General features: G+C 48.0%; 3 protein-coding genes across 3 annotated transcripts in view; 1 reads left to right on the top strand and 2 right to left on the bottom strand.

Moving 5' to 3' along the window:
• Nucleotides 1-558: 558 nt before the first annotated feature.
• On the bottom strand, nucleotides 559-4,539 carry LOC135824351 (uncharacterized protein K02A2.6-like). Its single transcript, XM_065337084.1, has one exon. The coding sequence runs from the start codon at nucleotides 4,537-4,539 to the stop codon at nucleotides 559-561; it is 3,981 nt and encodes a 1,326-aa protein (XP_065193156.1).
• Nucleotides 4,540-4,942: 403 nt separating this feature from the next.
• LOC135825104 (NF-X1-type zinc finger protein NFXL1-like) overlaps nucleotides 4,943-25,150 on the top strand; it is a 40,229-nt gene continuing 20,021 nt past the window's right edge. The window contains exons 1-9 of the mRNA XM_065337840.1: nucleotides 4,943-5,276; nucleotides 8,042-8,444; nucleotides 8,730-8,854; nucleotides 9,161-9,309; nucleotides 10,358-10,536; nucleotides 11,303-11,565; nucleotides 12,666-12,710; nucleotides 17,873-17,942; nucleotides 18,304-18,359. Coding sequence (XP_065193912.1) covers nucleotides 5,217-5,276; nucleotides 8,042-8,444; nucleotides 8,730-8,854; nucleotides 9,161-9,309; nucleotides 10,358-10,536; nucleotides 11,303-11,565; nucleotides 12,666-12,710; nucleotides 17,873-17,942; nucleotides 18,304-18,359 — 1,350 coding nt within the window. The 5' untranslated portion in view covers nucleotides 4,943-5,216. The remainder of the gene's footprint in view (nucleotides 5,277-8,041; nucleotides 8,445-8,729; nucleotides 8,855-9,160; nucleotides 9,310-10,357; nucleotides 10,537-11,302; nucleotides 11,566-12,665; nucleotides 12,711-17,872; nucleotides 17,943-18,303; nucleotides 18,360-25,150) is intronic.
• Nucleotides 19,463-21,386, bottom strand: LOC135825040 (uncharacterized). The gene is made up of 2 exons (XM_065337775.1): nucleotides 20,687-21,386; nucleotides 19,463-20,362 (listed from the first exon to the last, which is right to left on the bottom strand). Exons 1-2 carry the CDS (start codon nucleotides 21,119-21,121, stop codon nucleotides 19,463-19,465), a joined length of 1,335 nt encoding a protein of 444 aa, XP_065193847.1. The 5' UTR covers nucleotides 21,122-21,386.

Genomic DNA, 25,150 nt, shown 5'->3' with positions numbered 1-25,150 from the left:
AAGACAAGGAAAAGAGAGCTCACATTCTCGGACCTAGTCCAGCACAGCAAGCATGCAAAACCAGCCACGAGCCCAGGCGCGCATGCGCGCCTTATCACATCACGTACACAGCAATCGCCCCCCAAGAATTTTTCCCGGGGTAAAATTATAACATAAGCAAAGAGGCACTCAAATTTGGCGCCGACAGATATAGCTGTTGACACTACACGGCCAGATAATACAAAAGCAAAAAAGTTCAAAAACATTGCACACATATACTTATAACAGTTACTGCAGCTTCCAGAATAGTCCATGAGAGCTGAGCTATAGATCGAGGTAGGAATGACAGATAAAGTCAGCCAATATTGCATAGCGTTGGGGAATTAGATCAGATCGGAAAAGGAACCATGCAAATGTTTCAATGAATTAAACGAAAACAATCTTATGTGAAGACTGTTCGTCATGACCTACATGTAGAATATTCATCTGGCCCAGAAATGTCCACTTCCTACTCTCAGGCCGCATCAGATCAAAGTAACAGGACAAGCAATACATACTCAAAGGCAATAGTACGGATACTTAGCAGTTCTCAATCAAGCGCTTGGGCGCGGAGACATGTCGGTCGGAGCGACGCAAGGGTGCCGGTGCAACAACACTGGGAGCCGTCTCGACTCCAACGGCGTCTGCTGCTGGTGCTAGCGTATCATCCGGCCTGACAGTGCTACTGTTGCTGCTAGCGTCCGGAAGTGGTAGAGGAGAATCTAGCACTGTCGGCGGGTCACTGGTCGGTGTAGGCAGCTGTGCGACCGCCTGGTCCGCAGAAGACGAAACGGGTACTTGGCCAAACTGCACCGCCCGCGGTCGTAGTTGGTCCCTATGGCGCTTCCAGACGACATCATCCACCTGTACTCCGAAACTGTGAGGGCTGTGGACATGCACTACAGTAGCTGGTACCCAAGTTGCTCCACGACCAAAGTTCAGGGCGAACACAGCGTCACCGGTGTTAAACTTTGGCGTAGTCAAGCTCTCCTGGTACACCTTGACCTGCCGATGACTCTCAGACTGCCGCAATGCACTGAGCCGGATTCTCGGTTGCCGGCCCATTAACAGCTCCGCCGGCGTCTTCCCACTGGTGGTCGGCGTTGTTCGATGCGCTAAGAGAAACCGGTCGAGCCTGACGTTGAGTGGTTCACCAGTATTCGACATTTCTTTCATCTTCTGCTTGAAGACGCCAACGTAGCGTTCGGCGAGGCCATTAGTTGCTGGATGACCTGGTGCCGTTGTTGTGTGTAGAATGCCATTGCCATCCAGGAACGCCTGGAATTCCGCACTCGTGAACTGACTGCCGTTATCTGTAACCAAGTGCTCAGGCAAACCAAACACAGAAAACAGATGGCGTAAAGCAGAAATCGTGGTCGCACTGGTTGCATGAGCCATGGGTATTACATCCAAGTACTTAGAGTAAGCATCTACCACCACCAAGAACATTTTTCCCAGAAATGGCCCGGCAAAATCAATGTGTATCCGTTTCCATGGACCCGTCGGCCATGACCAAACACCGGGTTTTGCCGGTGGGCATTTGGCATTCTCTTGGCATTGCAAACACGCATTGACTTTAGATTCTATATCCTGGTCAATATTGGGCCACCACAAGTAGCGCCGGGCCACTTGCTTCATTTTCACCATGCCAAAATGCTCTGCATGCAGATCTCGTAGCAAGAGCATTCGAAGTGAGTTAGGAATCACCACCCGGTTGTCCCATAACAAGATATCATTCTCCACAGACAATTCCATTCTCTTGCTAGCATATGCCTTGAGGTCTTCCTCAATTTCAGCAGGCCACCCATGAACCGTATAGCGAATTACTTTAGCCAATACAGAATCCTTTGCCGATTCTGCTCTCACCACAGCTGCTTTGATTATTGAGTCGTTCTCGATAAGCAAGACCTGTACCGTGACGGTCTCCTCCTCGCTCGGTGACACAGATTGCATTGGTTGTCGCGAGAGAAAATCCGCATGGACGTTTTCTTTCCCCGCGAGATACTGCATTTCGTAATCATATGCCGCCAGTTGCAATGCCCATTTCTTGATTCGATTAGAGGCGAGAGTGGGGACATCCTCGTGATTTCCCAGTAACTTCAAGAGTGGCCGATGATCAGTGACCACTATGAACTCTCTACCGAGTAGGTACTGGCGAAATTTGGTCACTCCGAACACCACAGCCAATGCTTCTCTTTCAATTTGAGCATAGCGTGACTCTGCTGGGGTCAGCTTACGCGACATGAATGCGATCGGTCGTAATTCGCCATTCTCCTGCTTCTGCAGTAGGACTGCGCCAAGGCCCACTCCCGAAGCATCCACTTGCAACACTGTTGGCCTTTGTAAATCATAGTGTGCCAGTAGGGCTTCTGAACACATAGCATCTTTCAATTTGCCAAAAGCTTGCTCGTGAGTGGTCTCCCAGTGCCATTTCCCACCCTTTTTCAAGAGGTCGTACAAAGGAGCTGCAATTTCTGCGAAATGAGGCACAAACTTCCGCACGAAATTTGCAGAACCGATGAAAGATTGCAATTCGGCAACATTCTGTGGTGGTTTGGCCATTTTCAGTGCCTGTATCCTGGCTGTTGAAGGGGAGACGCCCTGCCCACTGATCGTGTGACCTAAGTAAGAGAGTGCCTCAGCCATGTAACAGAATTTCTCCGGATTCAATTTGAAACCTTTCTCATCCAGTCGATGGAGTACCCGGTCCACGTTTTCCTCATGGATTTCATCATTTTCCCCGGTACACAGCACATCATCAATGTACCCGCCGCTGCCTGGTAGCGCAACCAAGGTTTCTTCCATTACCCTTTGGAAAATGGATACGGCACTGTGGAAACCAAACGGTAAGCGTTTGTACTGGTACAGGCCCTGAATTGTGTTGATGGTGGTGTATTTCCTGCTTTCCGGTGCTACCTCTAGCTGGTGGTATGCTTGGGACAAGTCGAGTTTGGTAAACTTCCCTCCCGGGCCCAACTTGTGCAACAATTCCTCGAGGGTGGGGAGTGGGTACTGTTCACATTCTGAATGCTTGTTAATAGTCCCACTGTAATCTGCGCAAATCCGTAATCCTCCTCCTGGTTTTTCTACTTGTACCGTTGGTGAGGCCCATTCGGAATGCGTCACTTTCTCAATCACCCCATCAGCCTCGAGTTTGTTCAACGCGTCGATGTACCGCTGTCGAATTGCTAGAGGTACTGGTCTTGCTCGTTTGTAGACCGGTTGTTCATCTGACACGTGCAGCTTTACTTGCACCCCTTGCACCGTACCCACAGTGGAGTTGTCAAACAGATTCGGGTATTTCTTAACGAAATCGGTAGTGGATTGCCCGCCAGTGCCCACTTTGAATATAGATTTCCATGGCAAAGTAAATCTGGACAAGACATCCCGGCCTAAGAGAGACGGACCATCACATTCAGTAACTCTGACCAGAACATTCTCCTCTACACCACCCAAAGCCATTTTCATTTCGATTTCACCCAGACATTTGATTGGATTTCCTGTGTATGTAGATAGGGTGATGCTGGACGGTACCAGCTCAGACACGGAGCCATTGCATTTCAGAAAATCATTTTTTCCTAGCAGTGTGACGGTGCTACCCGTATCAATTTCCAAGTGCACCTGGACCCCATTTAGCTCGACAGGCGTAGTGTACGGTGCTACAGCTCTGTCACTCATGGTGGCATTCACATTCAACATCGGTACAGAATCATTACAAGGAACAAGCTCACCGGGGTTTGATGTTGTCCCGACATGCTTGACGGACCTGGCCGCTTTCTTCTTTAGGCAGGCTCGTTCGATGTGTCCCAGTTTGCCGCAAGCACGACACTTCGCAGATTTGAAGTGGCACTCATCCGGTCGATGTCCCAGCTTGTCACAGCGGAAACAGGGCTTGTCAGATTTGAACGTGGCGTTGTCGGCGAGCCCCGGCTCTCCGCGTACTGCATGAACCTGCGTTGAAAACTTCTCAGACTCGCGGAAAGCTGTCTCATGAGCCGTGGCCATGTCGACAACCTGCTGAAATGTTGTCGTCTCCTCAGCCTTCGCCAGGATTTCCTTCGTCGTGCTGGTAGAACCGATCGCAGTGATGAACTGGTCACGCAAGGCCCTGTCGAGATAAGCTTCAAACTTGCAGTCCATGGCTGCCCGTTTCAATCGAGCCGCGAACATGATCGCAGACTCGCCCTCCTTCTGCAGGGTTTTCTGAAATTGATAGGTAGCAGCAACTACACTAATCTTGGGCTTGAAATAATCACAGAGGAGCTTCAGCAACTCTTCGAACTTCTTCTGCCCTGGTTTATCTGGGAGGCACAAATTCTTCAGTGTGGAATAAACCTGACCGGATAGTTGACTAATCAGCACGGCGCACTTTTTCTTGTCTGCCGCTGTCTGTACTGTCTCGGTTGCATCGTCTGCAACTTGGCCAATGTCATTAGCCAGAAAATGAAAATTGAGTCTCTCTGCATACTCGTCAAAATCCCCAGTTTCGAAAATTTCTAATCTGGAGTTGCGTCCTGCCATCTTCGTCGCCAATTGTTATGTCTGGCCCTAAGGGCCCACACACAGCATTACTCAGGTTCGTACAGTTATTGTAATAATCAAGGAACAGAAAGACAAGGAAAAGAGAGCTCACATTCTCGGACCTAGTCCAGCACAGCAAGCATGCAAAACCAGCCACGAGCCCAGGCGCGCATGCGCGCCTTATCACATCACGTACACAGCAAATACACACAGCCAGTGCTACACTACTTGTACTCGTACTGTACTTGTTTCGTAGTGCAGTGGGCATGGGCCTCTATCTTTATTTTCGTGTCCAGGCTATTCACGATCACTCGTAGAAATCTTTAATTTTTTTTATAGATATTGCCAAGACGGCAAGAGTCCATAAAACACTCTTGTCTTGATATTGCTGCATGAAAAGTTTTTGAATTGTTTTGAAAAACGATCGAGTGGCTAGGCATGGCTAGCTCGTCACTTTCTTTTGTCTGTTTTGAGTTTGTCTTGACTCGTTCAGTGCACGTCGTTTTGTTGTTTGTTGTTGTCGCTCTCTGAGATTTCGAGTTGGTTTCAATTGTTTTGAGAACAACCTGCACATCCTCCGGGCCGGAGAGGTCGAAAAGATTTACCCCCGCTCAGGCAACGAGATGTACATACCTTTGTAGGTGTGTAAAGTTTGCACAATTGTAGTTGAGTGTACAATGAGCACACCGCCGCTGTATCTTGGTGGCGGGCGAGGTCGTGGTCGTGGCCAATCTAGGGTGAGTGGTGCAAATAATCCCTGATCTGAGCTGTAGAGGCGGAATTCACCCGACTTGATTGGAAGAATTGTACGAGTACTCTAAATTTCAGAAATTTTAGGTGCTCAAAAATTTAGCTACGAGGGCAAACCACCAGAAATGCGCTGAAAGCACCGAAATTTTGTTAAATTAGAGTCGTGTAGTCTGGCATTCGATCTAGATAGAAAGAATTTCAAGCTAGATAAAAAATATGAAGCCCTACAGAAGGGACTCTCCATCCATCCATGAATAAAATTAATTGGAGACATCTTCATTGTCGTTTCTAGGTTTGTTTTGCAACACTTGAGAAAACTGACAGTGGAATCACTACACATCTAGATTCACTACACAGCTGACTATGTCCCCTGCTTGCCTCTGTCGCGGCAGCATGCAAGTGTAGTGTCTCAGCTAGAGACGGGGTTCGGTTTATTCTATGATCGATTACATGGAGACTAGAAGAAGACCAACTGCAATCGCAAGTAAATAAGTCAACGGAACAAGAACAAGGAGACACGTGTGTCAATACGAAAAGGCAGACATACTAAAATGATCTGCGCATGGTGTGACGTCAATACGATAATGATGACGTAAGAAATGTCCCTGAGTGTATCGTCATCAGCACATACACTACAGCAAGGATATCTCATCACGCTGCACTACAGTGCTGCCGGGTGCCACAGAGCGACCAGGCTTGAATTACACCAAGCACATCAAACCAATGTACAGTGAAACCTGTCTAAGACGACCGCTCGAGGGACCAGCAAAACGTGGTCTCTGTTACCAGGTGGTCTCCTTATCCAGGGTCATTTGACTGGAAATAGCATCCCTTGGTCCTGGTTTCAGTGGTCTTCTTGGACAGGTGGTCGCCTTATCCGAGTGGTCGCCTTGACAGATTTTACTGTATACACGGTGACTCAATTGTGCGTACAGGCCCGCCGGAACCGGTCCGGTTGGTCAGGTTATCACCGTACCAACTTTTTAGCTGTCAACGCATGTTTACTGCCGAGAAGGGCATACGGTCCCCGCCATATTATACACACACTGTATGTAAGACTTTGGTACGACCGGACCAGTTGAAAACTGCTTCGGGCGGTCCTGGCATAGACTGTAATACATGAAAGATAAGAGCGGCGTACGCTACGAGGCTGACCGTCAGTTCTTCGGAGTCCCACGGTACTACTGCATACAGGGGCGTCGGAACCGGTGCGGCAGGTCCGGCCAAAGCCGCACCAATAATTTTATCTTGTGACTTTTGAAGCAATAAACTATGGGCTATTCGGGCCAATTTCCCTAACATTTTTACGGGGGAGGACCCCCGGACCCCCACCTACTCGTGCGGCCGCACCAATGTCGAATACCTGCCGACGCCCCTGGCATACACTGGTTTGCATGCACCGAATACCACCTAGATTTGTCAGAGACTGTCTATGCAGCCAGATTACTACCTGAGCTGTGTGGACTAGGCTGTCCACACAGAATAACACGGACAAAAATCCTAAAATTATGCGCATAATTATGCGGGCGAAAACAGGCCTAATATGCGGTATAGTGCTGTCGTCTAATTTTCAATTACCAAAATGTCCTTTTTACGCACAATGCAGGCGTAAATCAGATGTTCTAATCCAGCACCCTCCCGAATGCAGCAGAATTTCTGTAGCACGAATGGTGCCGGATTACAGAGGGACCACTGTAGTGCGGTCGATATGCACGCACGTACGGGTTGCCTGTCATCGCTACAACTTTAGCGTACAGTTTCGTGCAAATGCAAGTATGCAACTTTGTTGTACAAACTCGTGGCCGGGTACGACTTTGTACTACAGTTGCGCTCACTGAAACCCGACCCAACGTGCAAAGCTGGCGCTCCCAACTTCCACGGCCGGCGCTTGACACCCTGGAAGTGTAACGAATGCGGCTGGACGTACACATGTACACATACAATTATGTAAACGGAACAGTGAGCGCAACTGTACATCTTCAACATCATGCACTATTACCTTGTACATTCCCATGGATATCGCGGGTTTGAGCAAAAAAATTCGAAAGCGCGAATGAAAGTTGATAACGTGGAAAATTGCGCGTCCACGGAATCGCGTTATCCTGTGGGGACAGACTAGGAGTCACTGCCTTTGTGATTGTTGTAGTGCTCTCAGGTTTGGCGCGGCATGCACCTGCATGTGTATTCAGATCTACATGTCCCAGTGATTCTCAGCTCCACTGATGTGACCTAACAATTACGAAGCAGCTAATTATTAGCACTCCGGACATTGGGTACTGTAGAGGCAGAAAATTTCGTCGGTCAATAATTTCGTCCAACTCCAAAGAAAAGGAGTTCGTCCGGTTGAAAATTTCGTCCATAGATCATAAGAGTGTATAGAAACGCTGGACAAATCGATATTCGTCCTACATTTAATTTAGTCCAAAAGCTCCTTGGACGAAAAAGACGAAATTAAATTCCAGACGAATATTTCTGCTTATACAGTATTCAGAAATATAAATTTCAAAAATGTGAGCAGTACTGTCGCAAGGAGCAGCTGCCAGGAGGAACTATTAGTATCGAATACCTATAACTGGTCCTTTGTTGAGAGAGTGTGTGAGAGTTGGACGGAGAGTGCGTTAGTCAGTTCAGAGCGCATGGTGAATGAAGACTGAAGAAGTTCAACATCTTTCTCAGTGATGTAGATGTTGTAATCTGCTCAAGATTTCACTTTTGCTTTTGTCACTGCTGTTTGTTTTTTGATATCCCTCAGCCCCCTGGTCGTGGCGAAGGGAGACCAGGTCCAGGTGCACGTGTTCGACCCCCTCCGGGGCTATCCGCCCCACAACGGCCCGGGACCAGCAGCAGCAACGATGGGAACAGGTCCGGTTCCGGGGCCGATGTCCCCACTGCTTCGGGAAGGGCGACTGCATTGGCGTCAGCATCCGTATTGCCGTCACCGCCCGCGTCCGCGTTGGGATCGTCACGACAACAGCAGGCGGCTGCTGTGCAGCAGCGCACCGTCGCCATGGTTTCGCAGTTGAAGACGGAAGGTGCCATTAGCAGCTCGTCGGATGAGGATGATGATGAGGACGCCGATGTGTCCATGGCAACGGGTAGACACGATGCGGCTATTCTGAACTCGACGTTGAAGCTCTACCAGCAAGCAAAGGATGGTGAGAGATGTGTGTGTGTGTGTGTGTGTTTGTGTGTGTGCGTGTGTGTGTGCGTATGTGTGTGTGTTCGCGTGCGCGCGCACGCGTGTGTGCGTGTACCCGTATGATGACAGCACTGTTTACATTGCTTGATGGCGGGGGATTTCCCCCTGTTCCCATGTATGGTGTATTCTAGTCAGGACTAGACCCATACTACTGGGTGGTATGTGTCCGTAAAGCCTGGTTCGTTGCATCACTGGTTCTATCTTTCTTTCGTTGTGTGCTTGTTTGATGCTGACCTGCCAGCTGACCCTAGCTTGGGAGCGGAGAGTTTGAAAGTGGACGCCACGCTGCACATGCTTTCTGAAGCGTGCAGCAAGCGAGGCAATGTCTGCCTAGTCTGTATCGAGACCATCAAGAGAAAGGACGCGGTAAGGCTGTTGACTGGTCCTTAGTGCGTTTGACGTAGTGAGGTTGGGGAAAGGATTGGTTCAGTGACCGTGTCTGCCAGTGCTGCATTGTCATCTCTTTGCTCATGTGTTTACTCTTTGTGGAAGTTCAGTGTCATGTGCGAGTCAGTCTGTCTTTCCGTGTGTCTGTTTGTCTGTATGTCGTGCTCTGTGTATGTGTGTGTGTGTCTTTCTGTGTGTGTGTGTGTGTGTGTGTGTGTGTGTGTGCCCGTGTATCTATTCTTGTCCTCCCTACTCCTGGCCAACGGTACTCGCGCGCGCGGGCAGATCTGGAACTGTGGCAACTGCTTCGGCAGTCTGCATCTGCAGTGCGCTCAGAAGTGGGCCAAGGAAGGAGTGTTTGTCAACAGGTCGGCCAACGCTGGTGATGGCGGCGCTGCTGCTGCTGCTGCTGAAGGCCCTTCCTTTTGGGCATGGTACGTGTTGATGCAAGCTAGGTGTTGTGTTCGTGGATACTGTACCCCTGTTTATGACACTGAAACCGGTCTAAGACGACTGCTCCAAGGGACCTTCTAAACGTGGTCTCCGTTGCCAGGTGGTCTCCGTATCCAGGGTCAATTGACTGGAAATCGCATCCCTTGGTCCTGGTTGCAGTGGTCTTCTAGGACAGGTGGTCGCCTGATCCGAGTGGTCGCCTACAGTCCATTCATTGGAAACTGGCACCCTAACTTTTTGATGTCTCCTGTACATAGTTGTAGATATCGTGAAAACAACAGTACATCCTGCATTGTGTGACCCGTGCAATTACTCCTAGCCACATTTGAGGCCAGAAAAGTCCAAGAACAGAGAAATAGAAATTCAGCCAGGTTTTACAAAATTGGGACAGGTATATGTGTGGAGAAGCAGATCCAAAACCCAGATTTTTGAGATTTTAAGTGGGTTTTTGATCCTCAATTCGGCCCAAATCGGACTTTCAAAAGCCAGCGGGCCAGTTTCCGATGAATGGACTGTAGGCAGGTTTTGCTGTGTTGCTGTACATTCATGGCTGGGCATGTGGTGTTGGGAATACGCTCCAACAACAGGATGTCTACTGTAACTACAAAAATTGTCCGCGTCATTTTGTTGTGAAGATTTAAAAAATGTTTACTAAAATATTTTGTTGGGTGGTTGGGTTTTCAGACCTTGATCGCTCTCAATGAGTGCACTGGTGTGTACTGTTTGTGTTCTGTCTCTGTTCTCACGGGCTTGCCATCTCTGTCTGTCTGTCTGTCTGTGTGTCTCTCTCCCCCTCTCCCCCCCCCCTCTCTCTCTCTCTCTCTCTCTCTCTCTCTCTCTCTCTCTCTCTCTCTCTCTCTCTCTCTCTCTCTCTCTCTCTCTCTCTCTCTCTCTCTCTCTCTCTCTCTCTCTCTCTCTCTCTCTCTCTCTCTCTCTCTCTCTCTCTCTCTCTCTCTCTCTCTCTCTCTCTCTCTCTCTCTCTCTCTCTCTCTCTCTCTCTCCCTCCCTCTCCGTTCCACTCTGATGTAGTCCTAAATGCCGTCACGAGTACCCTCGCACACAGCTACCCTCCTTCTACTTCTGCTACTGCGGACAGCAGCGCGACCCAGAGTTTGATGAGTGGTTGACACCTCACTCATGCGGCAATACGTGCGAAAGGAAACTGAATCCACAGTGCGGACACACATGCATGCTACTTTGCCATCCCGGTAAGAAGATGTGGACCGTTGCTGGCAACTCGGTTCCGCGTGTGGGGTTGGTGAAAGCTGCTGCTGTTGGAAGCCATGCCATGCTGCATGACGTTTCTGCCTGTACCGTCTGCATGATAGCGCCTGCCACATAGCAACATGTTGAGCACTGGTGTGTTTCTTTGTGCTGTGTCTGTGTGTGCGTGTTGAATGGTGTAATCCCAGCACAAGTTGCTATGTCTAACGTAGTTCGTTCGCTATCTTCGCTTCAGTGATGGGCAAGAGTATGAGTGTGTATGTGTGTATGTACAGTAAAACCTGTAACTAAAGACCACCGTGACTAGCAACCAGCCTGGTACTTCAGTAAAACCTGTAACTAAAGACCACCGTGACTAGCAACCAGCCTGCTACTACAGTAAAACCTGTAACTAAAGACCACCGTGACTAACAACCAGCCTGGTACTTCAGTAAAACCTGTAACTAAAGACCACCGTGACTAGCAACCAGCCTGGTACTACAGTAAAACCTGTAACTAAAGACCACCGTGACTAACAACCAGCCTGGTGCTACATACCACTTTGTCAGGCGCGGACAGTCTCACATTCATGTATGGTTGTGCGGTTCAAACCTCTAACTAAGGACCACCTGCCACTTAAGACTGCTTTCTCTGGCCCCAAGGGGTGGTCGTTAGTTACCGGTCTTACCGTGTGTGTGTGTGTGTGTGTGTGTGTGTGTGTGTGTGTGTGTGTGTGTGTGTGTATGTATGTGTGTGTGTCCGTGCAAACAGGTCCATGTCCGCCATGCCCTCGCATGGTGCAGTCGCGCTGCTTCTGCCGCAAGTCCGCGCCGACCACACGCCGCTGTGTGGCGCGCGGCTGGTCGTGCCACAAGGCGTGCGACAAGCCGCTCGCGTGCGGGCAACATCGCTGTGCTCGGCCCTGTCACGACGGAGAGTGCGAGCTCTGCGATCGGCAGAGCGTGCAGCCGTGCCGCTGCGGGCGCAAGGCCGAGCAAAGACCATGCGCGCAAGCGGACTGGTCATGCGAGAAGGTGAGTGTTTTTGTTTGTCAATGCGGATATTACAAGTAGATAAAGGGGGTAAGCAGCAGCATTCGGCCCTGTACAAATTTTTCACCACACCACGACTGCGCTCTCTAGCCGACCTCCACCTCGTCGTGTCGAGATCTGTTGGCGAACACAGTTACGGTGCGGTGGTCGATGAGAAACGCAGTCATTGTCTAGGGAGACGGCTTTGTAGTCTTCATATCCGCAGATACAGTAAAACCTGTCTAAGACGACCGCTCAAGGGACCTTCAAAACGTGGTCTCCGTCTACAGGTGGTCTCCTTATCCAGGGTCATGTGACTGGAAATGGCATTCCTTGATCCTGGCTGGGTGGGTGGGGGGGAAGGTCCTAACTAAACTTTTTTCGTTTCGTGAAAATTATCGATAATGCCGGAAGTCCCCTAACTAGAAAAAAGACCCTAGAGCTGACTGTAGGTTTTCTTTCTTTCGGTTTTGTCGCTGTCGTCATGGCTTTCCATGTACAGTAGGTATCGGTTATAGCGTGGGTGTTTGAAAAACGACATTTGATTCTTATTGCCGATATTTCTTACACACGATAAATCACGTGTGACATATCATATGCACGTGTGACAAATCATATGCGCGCACGTTTGGCATGTGGACACGTACACATGATACCCACGGATCAATCAGACTCGCGGTCGTGCTAGGCGACTGCGGAGCAGCGGATACGAGAGAAGTCGGAAGAAAGAGTCCGACTGGACAGAAAAAGTGATTCTCCAATGCTCCCTTGGACATAACTCTCTTTTTGTGTTGACTATTATTGTATTGAGTATGCACAGAGCACAGATGTTATTACCATTGATTACTACAGGAGATACACTTTGCACTAATCTGGCATATTTTGCTACACAAAATCCATTCTTAGGGCCGATATATTCTACTATGCGATAATACTGCTTGTAAGAATAAATATACACATAAAATATGTGTTATGATTATGAAAAAATGAGTGTTCATTCTTGTAAGCAGTATATTCTTGTATACGACCACACTATAACCGATACGCACTGTACTCGTGTTCTGTGCGCTCGTCTGTGTGTGTGTGTGTGTGTCTTTTTCTAGGTGTGCGGGCGGGAGCTGTCCTGTCGGAACCACGTGTGCGAGGAGGTGAGTTTTAAAGCTGAATGTACCGACATAATCATTAGATTGATTAATCCTCTTAGCACACGAAGAGACGAAGCCAGTTGCAAATCTGATGAGGCCTTTCGTACCATTACTTCTCAAACCAGTACATGGTGATAATGTGACGAAAGGCCTCATCAGATTTTCAACTGACTTCGTCTCTTCGTGTGCTAATATGTTTCCGTCCGACTAAGTCTTTATATAAATCCTCTTGTAACAACATGTCTATACAGGTTCAAGCATGGAATGTATGCAATACGTGATATGTGCACACTATTAAATCAAACAGTCTGGGTCGTTGTATATTAGATATTCCAAGACGAGGCCGCCAAGGACATGAACCGTTACTCATGGCGCATACTCCAAACAGAATCACGGATAGCCCAGCTGTGAAAGAGATTTTGCATTGCCGATAGGGATATTGTCTCTCAAATTCGGACCACTTGTTGGCGTTGCTCCTGGTCCAACAGTTTGCGTCTGTTCTGCCGAATCAATAACCTCCTCATCTGCATGGAGAACTTTCAGTACCATTGATTCAGGCGCGTAGCTCGTGTGTAGTCAGCGTAGTCCAATCACCACACCAGCGAATGGCCGTCGTCGAAGGTACTGCATAGTCGAAAATGGGCAAATTGGCGACTACGAGGTCGCCGGTGGTACATGCTCACCACCAGGGAGTCGTACTGTAAAAGCAGAAATTTTCGATTGTGTTCTATTTTCGGTAACTTCGGTGCCGAAATTTTCAATGAAAATGAAATGCACCGACAATTTCGGTACTACTACTAGTACATTGCCTGGAAAACGGGTTCACCGAAAATTTCCCTCCACCGAACCACTGATTTTTTAGAATACCGAAAATATTACACGACGGAGAATTTCTGCTTTTACAGTATAAGGTGCGGTTCACACGAGGTACAAACTGCGTATAACTGATTGCAGTACAAAACTGCTTATATCCAGCATGTGCTCACACAGTGTATGTGAAAGGTTGCGTAAAAAAACGCGCGGATTAGTGGTGCAACGAATATACCGAATATTCGAATGTTCGTTCGGTTTGTCACATTCGAACGAATATTTCTCATGGCGAATATTCGCTAGCCGGGTATGCAGAGTTTACCGGGCGACTTCAAACTTCCGTTACTTCGCGAATACTTGACCGAACCGCTTCGTCGAAAGCTCCATCGGCATTAGAAAACTCTCAGCTGTCATCTCGAAGCAACCCGGACGCGATCCGAGGTCCTGGAATGGAGTTATGGCGGTCGAACGAAAAATCACATCTTGAGCTGTTTTTTTTGAGCGTGTAAAATGCACTTCAGCTGGGGACTTTGTGAAAATTGACCTAGAAATGGTGGAGAAATATGTGCCTTCGTTTGTCATGCCTAATAATAGTGACAATATCCAATAAAATGACTGAGAGGAGGACGTGTGATGTCATCCGTGCTAACGAAAGAATATTCGTTCGTTCGTTCGTTAAGCCAAAGAATATTCGGCTACTGGGTTTTGATATTCGTTTCACCACTAGCGCGGATCCAAAAACCATAGAAACTCGCTGCCATACGCGTGGTCTCATCTCAAGAAAATTTTAGAACAAAATTTAGTTTGCGTCTGAATAGTGAATAGTGTTCTTCATCGCATGTCATAGCTATAGGTGTGGAAGAACGTGATGGAGGGACTCGTGTGACCTCAGCGTTGTCGTCCACGGACGCACCTGGAGACTCAGAGGATGAAGATGTCGTAGAGGGCAGCTCAAGAGGCGACTTGTTACTTCCCTTATCACAGGAGTCCAAAGTCTCAAGTGGCCCTAGACCAGGTACGTCACCGAAGTACTTGTGCCAGGCGCGAAAATTACTCCAGGCTCCGAACGCGCTCTCCATGTCAAACTTCGGATCAGCTTGGCTGCCCGTGCCAGTCGATCTCTTGTACTTCTTGTACATTTCCCTGGCTTTTGATTTCACGTTGTCTATTTTGTTGTGCACTATGAGCGCCGTCACCTCCAAGTCACGGCAATTTCCCTTGGTAAGTTTGTTCAGCTCATTGGCAATTTCTTTCTCACGAACAGCGCGTTTCTTCATCTTGCCACTCTTCGTCTGTTGATATGCAGCCCATAGGTCGATGAGCTTTGCCTCCAAAACTTCTGAAAAAATCTGGCGAGGTATCGTATCAAATTGAACTCAATCGAACAACCAAGTGAAATAAAACAAGCATTTTCAACCCACTTAGTCTTTGTTAGCAAGAAACAGCGTGTATCCTGCTTTCTATACCCCTTCGGGTGTTGCTGAAAACATATACGAGTTTTCCCGCCACAGGTGAAAGTTGTCAAGGTAACCACAGTACAAGAACACGTTGAAAGCATGATATACGGTGTTTTGTACCTCGTGTGAACCGCACCTAAGGGTTTATACGACTCCCTGGTCACTAAAGACACTAACACTACAGATGTGCGAGCTACACCCCTGTGCTTCCCTGCATGAGGCAGTGGTATCAGAAGAACCCTGTCCAGGGCAATGTTGCGACACGGTGTCTGACACTTTCTTACCCACAGTCATATCGCACACACAGTGGATGTTGGGGTTTTTCTTCCTATTTCTTCTTCTTCTATGTTCGCATACTTCAGTACCCAACTCGAAAATAACAGTGACAGACAATGGTACTGAGACTAGGACGAACGTGACAACTACTTGAAGTACTGAGCAGGGCCTGCACCGAGACGCAGCAGTGATGGTGGATGCTTGCTTTAGTAGGTTTCGCCGGTAGAGTTTATCAGGACCATGATTGACAAGTGTTCTAATCACTTGCATGGCATGGTCAGCGGAAGGATTATATTCTGCCTTCATGAATGTCAGAAGGCGATGTGTTCTGTAGTGCTGAGGTGCTCCTTCATCTCCATCCATCCACGGTCTCGAATCCGAAGTGCAGGGGGCAAGTCAAGCAACTTCTTTCTCCTCCACATCCAACCGCATCGTTCCGGATAGCTTCAGTTGAGCTTTCTTGGCCGGATTCATTTTGTCACCTTGCCCTGTCTTCTGCTGTGTCAGCACACACATGCATCGACAAAGCGCTGCACCAAAAAAAGCGGTGCACAACTGCACATGCTCATCAGAATGATTTGCCTGCATTTCTGAGTCAGTCAAGTGTCAAATCAAGTCGGCGGAAAAGCGCGAGCTCCAGTGTGAGGAGCAAACCCTTTCCTATCTTCTGGGTTAGCCGTTACTACCGGCGGTTCTGTTAATCCTTCCACGCCGTGTTTAACTTCCTCACAAGCGCATTTGCAAGTCGCTGAAGCCGCCGAATGGAGACGGGAGACTCTGCCGGCACTGCCGGTGCATCTACGCTTTCCAGCTTTGTGGCTGTGCCAGTGGTTGAGCTGGACAGGCAGGCGCTAACTGCTGCCTTCCAATCGATTTGAAACGCTATGTACTTGTCAGCGTAGTTTGATGCTCTGCCATACAATACGCAGAACTGTGACAAAAGGTATTTGGCTACGTCTGACCATATTCTTCGGGGATCCTCCAGAGATTTCTTTCGCTGGGTGAAGAAAGGTACGTGTGCCTCGCACCATAGGGTAGTATGGACCTTATTGATTGCTTCACTGATGTCAATACACTGCAATTAATTAATCTCATTCTCACGGTAGTAGTGGCTGTGTTGCGGCGAGCCAGGAGATGTTGTATAAATAAAATAAATAAAGCCTTCAGCAAGTCTTTGCCGCGCTCATCGACAGTGAGATACCTTGTTCGATCATCAGCAGGCCTGGATGCCGTTGCAGGTGCGGTGGAGTTATCAGGAGTGCTGGTTGCGTGAGGAGGATGAGTACTTGTAGATTGCTGAGGATGCGATGTGCTTGTGCTAGCACCGTCGACCGATCCCACTGCGGGTGCAGCTGCTAAGGCTTGCATTAGCCATTCGCTCCTTTGAAAGACATGATCGTATTTGATTGTTAGTCGCACTCGATTCTAAGTGCCCCCCGCCCCCCCCCCCCCCCCCATTCTCAGGTCTGAAGGACATTGCATCAATACACTCACGTAAAGTAAGAAGTCATACTCAAATCTAAGTCACAACCCCTTCTTTGCTCTTGAAGTTTAACGTAAAAAGGTGCGACCTATATCCGGAGAAGTACGGTACTCACAATATCCGTTTTGTAAGCAGTACGACAGAACAAAGTGATGAGACCAAATCACAGAAACCGAAGTTACGCTATGAACAAATAATAACACAGGGAAACGATTCGAAAGAAGCACGCCATACTATGCTTCGCCATCATGGCGCACTGGACCATGGTGTGTGGTCTCAACTCGAGGTCAGTGAGGTCGAAGATACCACTACCGTATTTCCCCGAATATAAATCACGCCTTTTTACACTGAACCTCTCGGGCAGAGAAGGGGATGCGACTTGCAATCCAGTGTGATATCCTACTTACTGTAAACAGCCTAATGTTTGCGACGTATTAATGTTTGCTAATTTTGCGAAGAGAGCGTAACGCAAATGAATTAACCATAGTGAAATCAAACTTCAACAGCGGGTGTATATGTGTGGCCACGGTGCTCCGCGAACACTTGCCATCGTAAACTCGCTGGTTCTGAGATATGGCAAAACATTAGTGACGCAAACATTGGGCAGATTACAGTATGTGAATAATTACAGTGAAACAATGTGGTTCAAACCTGAAAGTAGGGGTGCGACTTATAATCAAGGAAATACGGTGTCCAACTATCCAATGTCGAAAGCTAACACATGGGATCTTGCGCCGGTTCAGTACAACTACTCGATCGCACAGATCAGTTGTACCATGATTGTACATACCATCACGCTATCTGTGGTTTCTGATCATTTCGCACTCATATCAGCACCAAAGATGATGTAATCATGGAATTCAGCCGCGACGGACACACATGCAGAAAACCCCAAGCTTCACACTCGGGGTTTCATGTACTCTTGCTAAAACGAATAGTCAGATTTGTTTATTGGGTATCCTGGCGCCTTTGGCGGATTCCTGGGTGCTCAAACGGGGCCAAGTTGACGTTGTGCTTCTGTGTGTGTGTGTGTGTGTGTGTGTGCGTGTGTGTGCGTGTGTGGGGGGGGGGGGGGCGGGCGTGTATGTGTGTGTGTGTGTGTGTACGTGTGTACGTGTGTATGCGTGCGTGCGTTACAGGTGTGCCATTCCGGCGAGTGTGGCGACTGTCCGAGAGCTGGCCAGCGCTCGTGTCCCTGTGGCAAGTCCAGTAAGTACACGGTGTGCTGTTGTGAAGCTCTCAGCTGCTAATCCTGCCGTTAGTCATGTTTTCAACAACAACAAAGAACGAAAACATAACACCAACACCCCATGCGCTGAGCATGCTGAAAGCTGCTGACTGCCCCTCACCCCATAGAGGACTATCACCCGCACACACAGCGAAGTTTTCCACTTGGAGTGGAGAACGCAAAGAGAAGCCTCTGCTTCTTAGGCTTTTCCTCGAGTATGTCCACAACGGTCTTAGCAGGTTCTGCACCTTGACTGCTGTTGCTGATGTTGACTATTTTAATGTGCTGTTTTCAAGGTCGCTGTAGTAAAGAAATCCATTGCTGTTTGTCTATTCTTCGCAGGTAGTGATTTGCCGTGTTCAGAGGACATCCCTACTTGTGGGGACACGTGTGGCAAGGTCAGAATACGCCCCATGCTCTCTATGTTATTGTTGCTACTGCTTATAGTCGACAAATATTCGGCGAATATTTAGTTTCGGCTATTTTCCGCCTGGTCATATTTGGCTGAGTATTTGTTTCGGCTGAAATTTTGTTCTGCAAGGTTCAGTGTGACAGTGTATACAGGCGGCAGCAGTACAGGCCGAAAATTTAAACTGCGGCCGAAATGTGTGTTTAGCCCATGGGAGGCCGAAACATTTGAATGGGCCAAACATTTGTGGAGCAACAGTAGTTATACAAAGAGAAAGACCAAGGAACTACACGTTACGCTATACTGTCCACTAACACCACCAGTTAGTTGACAATCAGCTCATGCGAACTAACTGGTGGTGTTAGTGGACAGTATAGCGTAACTTGTAGTTCCTTGGTCTTTCTCTTTGTATAAATTAAACCTCGGCTCTCCATCTGAGTCCATAACAGTAGTTGTGTTGGTTTTTATGCGGCTACAGTACAACCTGGTGTAAGCAACCTCTCGTTTTAGCGACCACCTGCTCTTAACGACCGTTTTTCCATGCACGGACAGTTCTACACAGACACTGTGGGACCTGGTTCTAAAGACCACCCGGCCGCTTTTCCTGGCACAGTGGGGTGGTCGCGTAAACCAGGTTTTACTGTAATTCGAAACTGTCCACCTCTCCACACTGCACTCTTGGCCCACGTTCACCACACGATAACAAGCTCCAAGAGCGCAGTATGGACAGGCGGACAGTTTCAAATCCTATTCGAATGGCCGAGTCGGTCGCAACTTCTGAGTTTTTGTGCGGCTGGTGAAAATTTAGGTGTGAAAGAAATGCACCGAAAGCACCGACATTTTGTGAAATTACGATTAGGCCACAACAAAAAGATTTCGTGTTTCCGGTCGGCACCCCCCGAAAAAATACGCCCGGTCGGTCGGAAAATTATTATTTTTTGATTTGAAAGTTTATTTCCCTGCTGTATTCATAGACATGAGCCAAATTGAGAAAGTTTGGATCAGACACTGGTGATACACAATATATACATATTTACATATGGAATATGGAGTAGAATACCACCGCGGGACGCAGTAGATGTATTGCATAGTTCAGAGATTTCTGAGAATTGTATGCAATACCAATGGGTCAGCATCAATAGACGCATAGTACTGACATTGACACAAAAACATGCCAGCAAGTTGGCCATACTTGGAGAAGAACTCTTTCCGCATCTGCCTTGTGTGGTACTCGGGCAGGTTGGGTTCCAGAGACTTCACCAGGCGAGCAATTCGGCCAACATGCTCGGACTCGGAAATGTCGCTGGACACCCTCCAAATGATGACAGTTGCGGAGGTACCACCACCTGCATCAAAGCGAAGCACGTCAATTGGCACTGATACAGCTAAATCTTTGAAGAGACGATAGCGCTGGTCTTTGGTGAGAATTGTGCCAAGTAGCAGTTCCTCGTCATAGAACAGTGGGTCAAATGTTGGCCTGTCTCTCAAAGCACTGTCCAGCTTTCTCTCCTGGCTAGTCATGCCAGCCTCGCTCCTAGCGTTGTGGTGGGTCATGGACATGTTTTCTGCTACCTGCCGTACAGGATGATTCTGGCTCTGGCGCTGACTCTGTCCACCAGCTTTTGATTCCAGGTACTTCTGGTAACCCCGGCAAGTGTCTACAAGTCCCTCGATGTCCTTGCGCAGTGCACTCCACGACTGTCCAGAAATGCATGGCTTGTCCAACAGTGCCAGCAGCGCTTGCCCGTGTGCGGCAATAGTCGGGGAATCAAGTTGAGGACGCTTCTCCTTCTTTCCTTGCCAGTCGTTGTACACCTTACCACTGAAAAGGTTAAGCCAGCGGGATGGCACAGCAGGAACACACTTCCGTGAGGATGCATCCACTATTGTTTGCAAATTTGGATGTATGTACCACACTGCTGACGTCAATGTACGGACAACATAGGAACCTTCAGTTTCTACTGCAGCAGCTGAAAACCCCAGTTCACAAGCCTGCAGCACAGCAGATGAGAACACAAAAGCAAATGCAAGAGAAATTATTTCACCCTGACATTGTCAGACAGGCATGCACTAGTAGCAGCAGCAGCAGTACTGGACATGCACGTACAAAAAAGTGTTATGCCTGCTCTACAGTAACTGAGTTGTCCAGCTACAGGCTGCTCTCATACTGCTGTCTATGCAGCCAGTGGGAACAGGTGAGCACGAAGCATGGACAAATTTTCCAGTCAGATGTGCATGTGAGAGCACTTTTTTTAGAGTTCTAGTCGGGAAAGGCAGACATGCACACGCAGGCAAAGTGACACGACATGGACTCACCTTCAAGTGACCAGTTATGTCAGTGAATAAAACGTCTTTAGACGTCTTCCCAGTTGGAGTTGGCAGGTGATCCCGCTTCGCTGCTGCTCCCAGAAGCACATCGAATGCCGAGGGACGGTCAGGGCACGGTCGCTTGGCAGCAGGAGCTACGTCCACCAAGCGAAAATCCAGGAGACGGCATCCAAATTCGACAACAAGGCCGACAGTTTCAGTTACCTCTACATCTTTCCACGTTCCTGCCCCACCATTGCTGCTTGCTGTAGCTGCGACAATCCACTCTAAAGACGTGATGTCCTCAGGCAAGCGAGGCTGCACTTCCTCACAAAACAACTCCTTCAAGGTGGTTTCATGGGAGACGCGAACTATCCTTTGCTGAAGAAGACACTTCGCACCCCGCCAGCACTGGACACAAAGCGGGCTGCTCTGAGCAGCCATCGTCAGCACTGGACACAAAGCGGGCTGCTCTAAGCAGCCATCGTTCTTGGCGACCTTTTCTCCAGCTCCGGAATTTTCGTCTCTGCATTCAGTCAAACTTTTATTTCGGTTCGAGCAAAGCAACACAATGCTTTCAGTGTTTTTGCTTGTTTTTCTTTGTTTTTTTGTACTTGTCGTAAACCAAAAAATTCCATAATTTTTGAAAAAACGGACCCGGTCGGCCGACCGGAAACACGAAAGCTTTTTGTTGTGGCCTTATTGCAATTTGAGAACCCCCGACACAAGCATAAATCACACGAGGTCATTTTCTCTTTGTTACTGACCGGTTTCATCTTTTTGGTAAAGAATCATCAGAGTGAAAGGAGAAAAGAAACTACATGCTATTAGTAGGGCCAACTCGCTTGGCCAAAACTAATAATGATAATAATAATAATAGTACAGGTTGCATGTCTCCCAAATAATGGGTTCCAACCATCTGTCAACTGTTTCATCATGAAATAGATTGCAGCAGGAAGAAAAGCATACGAAAAAAACCATATACAGGTTCTAGCACATGACAAGTACATGCCATTTTTTTACACCGATGTACATTTGTCAATGAAGTCCAGCCATAGCTTTTTGTCCCGTGCAGTGTTGAGGCAATCCTCGAGCGTGTGTCCGAGAGGGGAGTTGTCGAATTTCACCACATCAATCCACCGAAGCCTCGGTCGTCCTCGTTGGCCAAAACTAACTATGACACAAGTGGACCCATCAAAGCCGCTGGGAGCCCAAAGAGGCACAGGGGTAGGGGTAATTGAATTGTGATCATGAAAGCATTCAAATGTGAAGGGTGCCGTGTTTGGACTATAGTATAGGCGATTATTCCCGTAGCTATGCAGAAGACGTTACTTCAGTAACGTCTGGCGCTAGCCAGGGTCCACACAGCTTTAATTCCCGTAGCTATGCAGAAGACGTTACTTCAGTAACGTCTGGCGCTAGCCAGGGTCCACACAGCTTTAATTCCCGTAGTTATGCAGAAGACGTTACTTCAGTAACGTCTGGCGCTAGCCAGGGTCCACACAGCTTTAATTCCCGTAGTTATGCAGAAGACGTTACTTCAGTAACGTCTGGCGCTAGCCAGGGTCCACGCAGCTTTAATTTGGTATTTGTTTGTGTGTTTGTTTGTTTGTGTCACGCCTGGCGCTATCCCGTATCTGTCCCGTATCTGTCCCGTATCTGTCCCGTATCTGTGACTACAAAGGCTCTACAGGATTGTACATAACAGCTGTCCACAATATTTGCGGGCTCCTGTATCTGTCCCGTACCGTACCAATATTCGTCGTATTATGCATACGACTCCCTGATGTAGAGGGGGATTTGGAAAGAAATAGGGAGACGAGGAGGAAATTAAAATAATTAGAATAGACGCCGATTAGGTGATAGGATGCGTCAGCATAAACATACTTTGGAAGAGAGATCCCGTCGTCTCCAAAATAAGCGTGAACGAGCGATTCAGTGCCGGTCACAGGAAACGTCGGAAGAGAGATCCCGTCGACTCCAGAACGCCCGTGATCGGTAGAGTCCGGTGGTACCAGGCAACGTCAGGACAGACATCCCGTTGAGTCCAGAACGCCCGTGATCGGCAGAGTCTAAGCCGGTCCCAGTAAACGTGAGGACAGACATCCCATCGACGCGCAGAAAAACTAAATCTGCAGCCTCTTTTGCCGTCGAACAGGATACGTATTTATATAGGAGACTGTAAAGTTATGTAATGTCCAAATTTCGACGTGAGCAGCAGGTCACTCGCGTTGATTTTTTCGACGTGCGAGCCAAATAATGCGAGCTGAACTTTCGCGTCGCAGACATCCCGTCGACACGCAGAAAAACTAAATCTGCAGCCTCTTTTGCCGTCGGACAGGATACGTATTTTAGGAGACTGTAAAGTTATGTAATGTGCTCCACAGGCAACCATGCATTCGGCGTCGTCATTGGCTCAACAGGTCAATGATTATGTACATGTATTACTACAAAAAGGCCAGAAAATCCGATTCCTGTAAAAAATCAACTAATGTTCGCTGGCGATTTAATTTCGCTGATTTCGCCGCTTGGTACCAACCGTCCGAAGTAAATCGCAGGCCAACGTTTGTCATATAGGCAAATGATGCATGATTGAGCAATGGATGCATGTGAGAGCAAAAATACCGATCGATTTCAAATTTGACGTGAAACTGCGCGTCACGTCGGAAATAACGTGCATCTTAAGGTGGCAGACTACCCAAAAATTCGCTGAAAAATCGAATTTGTAAATTCATATTGAGTGCTACGTCAGTTGAAAGAGCTTGAATAGCTGCAAATTCTCTGAAAAGTGTGTCCCGATCTGACCGGCCGTTCAAGAGTTATGGCCGAAAATGTGCCCTTGGAAGGAAAGATTTTTTTGTTGCACGCTGTCATTTGTTGGCAGCACTGTATTTGAATGTGAGCAGACCGTGCGCAACTTGTCGTATCATGGAAACACGTGAAAGTGTGCAGAATTTTGCTCCAAGTCCAAAATATCAGGTTTTTGAGCCACGTATTGGGCTGCAGGTCTTTTGCCAGCACCCTCGTGACGTTGCAGATATGTGGCTTGATTATTGTAGTTGACGTTGATTTAGTGACTTTGGCAAGTTTGAGTCGTGTCAAGAAGTCAGGTAGGATTCAGTACTAGGCAGTAGTGAAACGTGAGTGGTAGTCTTTGCCGGTTTCTGAGGGTATCCTGGATTTGGTGTGCAGCGCTGTGGAAATGGCTTGCTGTGGAGGTCCCAGCACTGGATGTTGTATCAAAGGTACGACCTCGTAGCACGTGCTAAACCTAAAAAAATTCAAAAATTGACTTGGGTCTGTGGGAGTGTGTGAGAGAACGCCCACTCGTTCCGCTGTGACAGATTCCAGGGCCTCGTCGAGGGGCCCTACCCCATCACCCATGGCTGCTTCTGGACTTGTTCTAGGTTTGAGTCCCGCGCACGAACAGAATGAGCACGAAAATGTGAAAAAATTGTAAATGCATTTGTTTGGCTCCTGGGTGGCTCGCACACCGTGGCACTATGCCGAAAATTTGAGTTTTTCCGGCCTGGAAAGCCTGTCAGTGAGGCGCAAGAACTTGTAAATCATGTCCTGAGGGCCAGCATAGTGGCAGTAGTGTGTGGTCAAAATTTCACTCAAATCCATTGAGAAACACCAAAGTTACGGTCAATTGAATGCCATATGAAATTTATGGGTAGGCTGCCCCCTTAACCTCTCTAATCGAGAGGTTTCTATTTCTCATCGGCCAAAATTTGTTGATTTACAATATAAGGAGATAAGAATTAAAGAAGGAGCAAAACAAAAGTAGATGATTATTAGAGAAATAACAATCCGCAATAAATTCTGCAAATACTTTTGTCTAACTCATAATATTCAAACCGATTGAAACGTTTTTGCAATACAGTGATGTGGCCAATCAACGGAAAAAGACAATTCCATCAGTTCTTATAACATGTACGATGAGCTAGGCAAAAAAGCATAAAAGCATAGCGTAGGGCCCTGAGCTTCCAAGCTCTCTCGTTTGGTATTTGTTTGTGTGTTTGTTTGTTTGTGTCACGCCTGGCGCTATCCGTATCTGACGGCAAAAAAGCATAGGATGTTATAAATTTTTCAATTCTCCTTTTTTTTCAGGCATATCCTGGGATTCGAAACCGCACTATCGCCCTACATGCATTCCCCCATACACTTCGCATTCATACCATTTCTTCCAAGTTGCTTTACGTTATCATCTTGCGTTTGAAAGCCCTATTTGAATATTGCGGGCAGCTGTATGTGGCCAGCTGTGTTTGATGGTACGGTACGGGAGACGGTGTCGTATTACCCTCGATCGTACCTGTCCCGTACCTATCCCCTACCGTACCGTGCCATCAAAGACGGCTGGCCACAATGCATATTCAAATAGGGCTTTCAAATGCAAGATCACAATGTGAAACAACTTGGAAGAATTAGTATGTATGCGAAGTGTATCGGGGGATGCATGCAGGGCGCGCG

This window comes from Sycon ciliatum, chromosome 9 (genome assembly GCF_964019385.1).
Source record: "Sycon ciliatum chromosome 9, ocSycCili1.1, whole genome shotgun sequence".
Lineage (NCBI taxonomy): Eukaryota > Metazoa > Porifera > Calcarea > Leucosolenida > Sycettidae > Sycon > Sycon ciliatum.
Note: the sequence above shows the minus strand (reverse complement) of the source record. Positions and strands in the feature narration are given on the sequence as shown.

Bases quoted from the DNA above. Each gene is read 5' to 3' on its own strand.
- LOC135824351 (XM_065337084.1), bottom strand. From the start codon at position 4,539: ATGGCAGGACGCAACTCCAGATTAGAAATTTTCGAAACTGGGGATTTT.
- LOC135825040 (XM_065337775.1), bottom strand. From the start codon at position 21,121: ATGGCTGCTCAGAGCAGCCCGCTTTGTGTCCAGTGCTGGCGGGGTGCG. The intron at 20,363-20,686 runs GTGAGTCCATGT...GCTGTGCTGCAG, and splicing joins ACATAACTGGTCACTTGAAG to GCTTGTGAACTGGGGTTTTC.